Here is a 6,029-nt window from a genome sequence, read left to right as displayed (position 1 = left end):
ATTTTGGTATCACAATTATGATAATTATTACTTTTAATCTATAAAATTTATATTCACATATTTTGAATTTTAAAAAATCATGTATATTGTGATTTTGAGACTAAAATAAATTTATGATGTTGGAATTAAAAAGACGTACTTTTAAATTTTGAAACCCTAATTTTGGGTCTTAGCTGATTAATCATCACAGCTGGGAAACGCGTTGGAATTTGACTTGGGCAACAACTGACCACCCAAAGTCAACGTGCTTCCGATCTTTATTATCCATCCTCACTCTCCATCACCGCCATATTCTCTCACACTCATGGGCAGGGTCACCAATCCAACTCCGTCGGCGGCGGCGCCACCGTCTTCACCGCTCATGCACTTCAGCCACCCACACGAGCTCCACCCCCTCTCGCTCTACAACCCCCAGACTCTTTGTTCCGGATGCAAGCTCCAATCCAGTGGAACCATGTACACATGCAAACCCTGCAACTTCACCCTCCACCACTCCTGCGCCAAGCTCCCCCAGCTCATCACCCACCCTTCCCACGGTGGCTGCACCCTTTCCCTCCTCACCACCGCCTCCTACCCCCGCGGCATATTCAGCTGCGACGCCTGCGGCCGCTGCGGAGACGGCTGGAGCTACCACTGCACCCGCTGCGAGTACGATCTCCACGTCACCTGCGCCTCCAAGCCGCTCAAGATCAGACACCAAGCCCACATCTCCTGCGAGCTCGAGCTCACTTTCAAGGACCCGTATGCGAATTCTACGGGATTCTCCTGCGATATTTGTCGCAGAATCGGGTCCAAGCAGTGGCTATACCGCTGCAGTTCCTGTGAATTTGATGTTCATTTGGACTGTACAGCGGCAGCTCCGCCGCCTGTGCTGCAGCACCACCATTCATTACCTCTGGCGTCTACGGCAGCATCTCCTTATCAGAATCAGTTGACACATAGTTTAAGCACCGGCGGTATGAACATCCATAGCCAATTTCCAGCTCCGCCGCCTGCGGCGGCACCCCAAGTCAACGGCTCCATAGGGCCGCCGCAGCCTTATCTGATGCACAGTGCGAGTACAGGTGGGATCGGGAATCCTCATGGTTACGGTGTTAATCAGTTTCCGGGTCAAGTCCCTGGATCCGTAGTGCCGGGAAATCAACAGATTAATCAGCCAGCGAGAGGTGATGGGTTGGGAGGCAATTTGATGATGGCTGCGATGCAGGGATTTGTGGAAGGGGCGTTTCAGGGAGTGGGGCAGACTCTTGTGCAAGAAGTCATTGGCGGCGGAGAAGGTGGTGATGCAGGCGGCGGATCTTCTTATTAATCGAGGTCGAGAAATGTCGATTTTTGTCATCTCTTTCTGGTTTAGGCGATGAAGTTGATCAAGCAGAACAGATTACGTTGTTTTTATTTCTTGGTTTTCTTTTTCTCATTTTTTACTATGGTTTTTGTTAAGCTGTTCTTATTCCTATGTGTTGGACATTGCACACGCAAGTTGAAACTTGAATCAAGACTAGCTAACATCAATCTCTTGTCTTAAAACAATGTATGAACCTGTATTAATAACTGAAAATCTGACTTCTCATGGTCTATGACAAAACCCGACTTTGTCGGGACATGACAAGTTTCAATTCGTCACATACCCTTGAACAAATTTAACATTTAATTATCTCTAATTCTCCAGGGAAAAAATAAAAATAGTCATAGTAAATATTTATTGACTACAATTATATAATGATTGTTAGTCGTGATTTTTATAAATGTGGCTAAGCATTTATCTGGCTAGAATCCATGACAAAATTTTCCATTTGCTATGTATAGCTCATGGCCATGCCAACTATATTGGATAATATAAATTTCTTGAGTTAATTTAACTATGATTAATAATAATTATTTATTATGATTTTAATTCATATCCAATCAAATCTTTTAAAGAATTTATAAGCTCTTTAAGAAAAATTAACTCTACCCATTTCTTTAAAACATCTTGTATACTCTTTAATCGATCTTATCATTCAATAGATTAAAACATAGCCGTAATGTTAATATTTCACTTTTAATCTTCATATAATTAATATTTCTCCCAAAGTAAAATTATCTGTTTATATGACTTTAAATACTAATAATTTTATGATTTTTTCAGTCGTTATTATAGTATAAAAAACTTATTAATGTCAGAACCCCTAACTTCACATAAACTTTGACATCTTACTTATCGAAATACTTTTAGAACTTATATTAAAAATAAAATTCTAACATCTTTAAACTCTTATACCATCTCATGAAATATATAGTAACATATAAAATGTCTGAAATAAGCTTACTCAAACACCCCTAATATTGACATGTTGCCTAAATGAAATAATAGCAGTTCAGATCTTCTATTCCACTGATGTTTCACTTTATCCCTGATGTCCAATATGATGTATGAAGAGAGTGATCTGCTTGGCTTTTCAAAAATTTTAAGGTTAATTAGACGTAGTGGCCCTTTTTAAAAATATAAAATTATATTTTTATTTTAAAATCATATTTGCACTTTTTTTCTAAAAGGATCTATTTACGTTTGATTTTTTTAAGTTATATTTGAACAGAAAATATTGACGGTAGTAAAAAAAATTAATATAAATTTTTAATTTTGCTCCTTAATTCATATTGTCAAGTATATTTTTATACTTATGAAGAGTTAAATGTAATATGGACAAAATATTTTTTCAGTCCTATAAAATAAGGGCGGAATTTATTTTGATACCACAATTATGACACGTATTGCTTTTAGTCCCATAAAACTCATAATCGACGCATTTTTAGTCTAAAAAGTCCTGTGCGTTGTGGTTTTGGGACTACGAAGAAATCGTAATTTTAAGACTAAAAAGGCATGATTTTAAAATTTTGGGACTAAAAATATAAAAAAAAATAAAATGCTACTTGTTTTATAAAAAAATAATATACTTATTTACATCATCGCAAGAGAGTTGTTTGCATTTGTTTAAAAGGAGAAGCTGCACAAGCCCAAGAGGCAAGAGGTGGTAGCCATGGTTGCGGTGGGGCTTAACGAATTCGGGCCGAATCCAACCGCATAATTCAACATCTCTACCAAAATCCACATTTGATTACACTATTTCAGTTTTCAGTTTTTAAAATAATAATTAAATAAAAATATACTTGTTTATACATATTAAAAACACATTCAGTTTTCAGTGTTTAAAATAATAATTTAAATACATCCTCATTTCATACGAAAATCTAAATAAAATTAAAAGTATATATTTGCCACTGAAATTGTAAAAATAAACTAACATAGAATAGTAATTTTAAAAAGAGTTATTTCACGGGATATAATATAATTTTCTAATTATTTTTGTGAACAATAAGTATATAATTACATCAATATTTCACACAATTTGAAAAGTAAACAAACCGCTAAGTTGGATTGGGTCGGATATTCAATCCAATCTGACTATGTAAATATGACTCGACAGATACAATTGTATAATCACCTAGGATAATTATTAATTTACTTTCATCCTGTTTCACACGTAAGGATTAAATACTATTTAACTCGAACACTAGTCTTTCTTTTTTTTTTTTTTTTGGGCGGAAACATCTTAAAGTAGAATTAAAATTTAATAAACTTTTATATTACAAAGTTAATCACTAAATAGAATACAATAACATAAAAATACATGTTTTTTTTACTTTTTTAACCATCATATAAAATTCCATATCAAAATTAAACATGAAGAATGATATTGAGAGACAATAAAATACAATTCATATAGTCTTAATTAGAGGGTGTTGATGAGATTATAATTTTTTTAAATTTTCTGATAAAATATTTGAAAGTTCAAAAATTGTTGAAATGTATTTTAGTTTTTTTTCTTTTTCCTTTTTCTCGAAAATGAGCTCATAAGATTAAAAAATAAGATATCAAGAGCCGGTATGCTCCTTTATTTAAAAAACGAGATTCTACTCTACTTATTTTTTAAATTTTAACAAATTTTTTCAATTTTGATCATATTACAAAAGTGTCATTATTCACATTGTATAATCTACTTAATTTTATTTTATTCAAGTATTTTAAAATTTTATTTTTAAAATAAAATATAACATCTTATAAGATCCAAAAAAAACATGTAAAATTATAAGATGTTCTGAATATATTGGACTGATAGATTAGAAATTATGGATTTGAAATTCCCCGAAACAAATCTTCTAGACTTGTTTGGCTAATTTAAAATTATATATATTTCGTTGATGAATTTTAATTATTTTCTTATTTAATCATTTAAAATTATTTCTTCAAATAATTACCTTGAATCCAAATCCATCAATCCAGTGATGGACTTCGCCCTACCCACCAAAACAATATTAGATACGTTGTTTTTATATTTATTACATTTATTTTAGGCTATATTTGGATGGAATGATTTCAAATCCACGATGACAAATCATTTGATCTCATTCAACTGATTATTCGTTATAAAGGATTTGAAATCCTTAAGCTTGTATTAAGCGTTGTAATTGGCATAATTAGATGTCAATCTCATACAATTTTGATCTAATAAGTCGAATGTCAATTAAGGTGAATTCATAAATTAGATGTAAAGGAGAATAAGAATGTATAGTTGTCCCACATTGAAAGTTTAAGGGATTAAGTTGTGCTTTGGAAAATATATAAAGATATGGAATTGTAAGAGTTATATTAAATCATAGCTTGTCCCACAATAAAAATCTTTTAGGGTGAGTTTGGAGAAACAATTTAAATGACTCCATTTAAAAAGAATTTGAAATCCATTCATATTCATTATAACTTAGTTCAATATTAAAATGAAAAAATGTGAAATCCGTTTACATTTAGTATTATCTAAACATATGCAAAGGATTTTGTTATGAAGGAATTTCGAAGCAAAATTAGTTGGAAACAATGAACAGTGCAATCTTGAAGAAATTAGAATTGTTTCGAACCCAAAATCTGTTCAATTGTAACCATTTTTCAAATCTTATCTGAAAATATAAACGCGGTCTTTTATATAAAACTTTCGATATTTTCAAATTTATCAAATTTGTTTTTCCAAAACTGTTTATTGTTGGAAATAAGGAACAATATAATCCTGAAATTATTAACAGATTGTTCATGATCAAATGTTTTACTTTTTCATCCTGCTATTCCATTGGAAGATGGTGACTATGGAAGTGTCAAACGTTTTGCAATATTTGGTAAACGCACCCGCTGTATATTCTGCTCCACTATCAGGTTTTAGTTAAGTTTTTTACCAGTCGGGTTTTTACTTCATGCTTAAATAAAATAAATTTTTCTAAAGTTTCACCTTTGATCAGAAAAAGATTTATATGACCTACAATAAATCAATAATAAGTTCATTGGTGGTAAATATATATTTTCATTCAATTGTTTTGTTAATACCAACAAATTTCGTAGATTTTGATTAACATAATGAATTTATTTATTAGACAAAAACAAGCATCATGAGTATTAAACATAATCTTCTAAAGTACAAAAATTTTACGTATATTTACACTAAATTTTAAGAGATATTAATACAAAAAATGCCTAAAACTAATAAGACAAAGGGTAGTTATCCTTGTCCTCCCCTAAATTTTAATTCAGGATCCTTCTTTGCATGAATGCAAATATAGCCAAAATTCATTGCAAAAATGATAGAATTCTATATCATTTCTGGTTGTCTTGCTCTGGAATATAAAATGTGATGGAGTCAGTGCATGCCATGAAGCTACCACGATGCAACGCTATATATATATATATATATATATATATATATATTGTACTTGTGAAAAACATTGCCTGCCATAAAACATTGATTACAATATTCACCATTATTATTACAATGTAAGTTTAAAAAGTAGTGCATGTCAACTTTGACGTGACTACGCATCACTAGTCTTCATTGTTTTCTTTCTTCTTGTATAGGAAATAATTGATAATAGCCGCCTTTGTCCCTTATCTATCATGGATATATTGCCTCTCATTATATATATATATGTATTGCAACTTTTACTTTATAATA

At 31.8% G+C, this 6,029-nt stretch overlaps 1 protein-coding gene across 1 annotated transcript; it reads left to right on the top strand.

The window, feature by feature from the left end:
* Nucleotides 1-274: 274 nt before the first annotated feature.
* Nucleotides 275-1,512, top strand: LOC105158187 (uncharacterized). The gene has a single exon (XM_011074845.2). The coding sequence runs from the start codon at nucleotides 305-307 to the stop codon at nucleotides 1,307-1,309; it is 1,005 nt and encodes a 334-aa protein (XP_011073147.2). The 5' UTR covers nucleotides 275-304; the 3' UTR covers nucleotides 1,310-1,512.
* Nucleotides 1,513-6,029: the final 4,517 nt, after the last annotated feature.

This window comes from Sesamum indicum, linkage group LG3, assembly GCF_026168435.1.
Source record: "Sesamum indicum cultivar Baizhima isolate 11 linkage group LG3, ASM2616843v1, whole genome shotgun sequence".
Taxonomy (NCBI): Eukaryota; Viridiplantae; Streptophyta; class Magnoliopsida; order Lamiales; family Pedaliaceae; genus Sesamum; species Sesamum indicum.
Note: the sequence above shows the minus strand (reverse complement) of the source record. Positions and strands in the feature narration are given on the sequence as shown.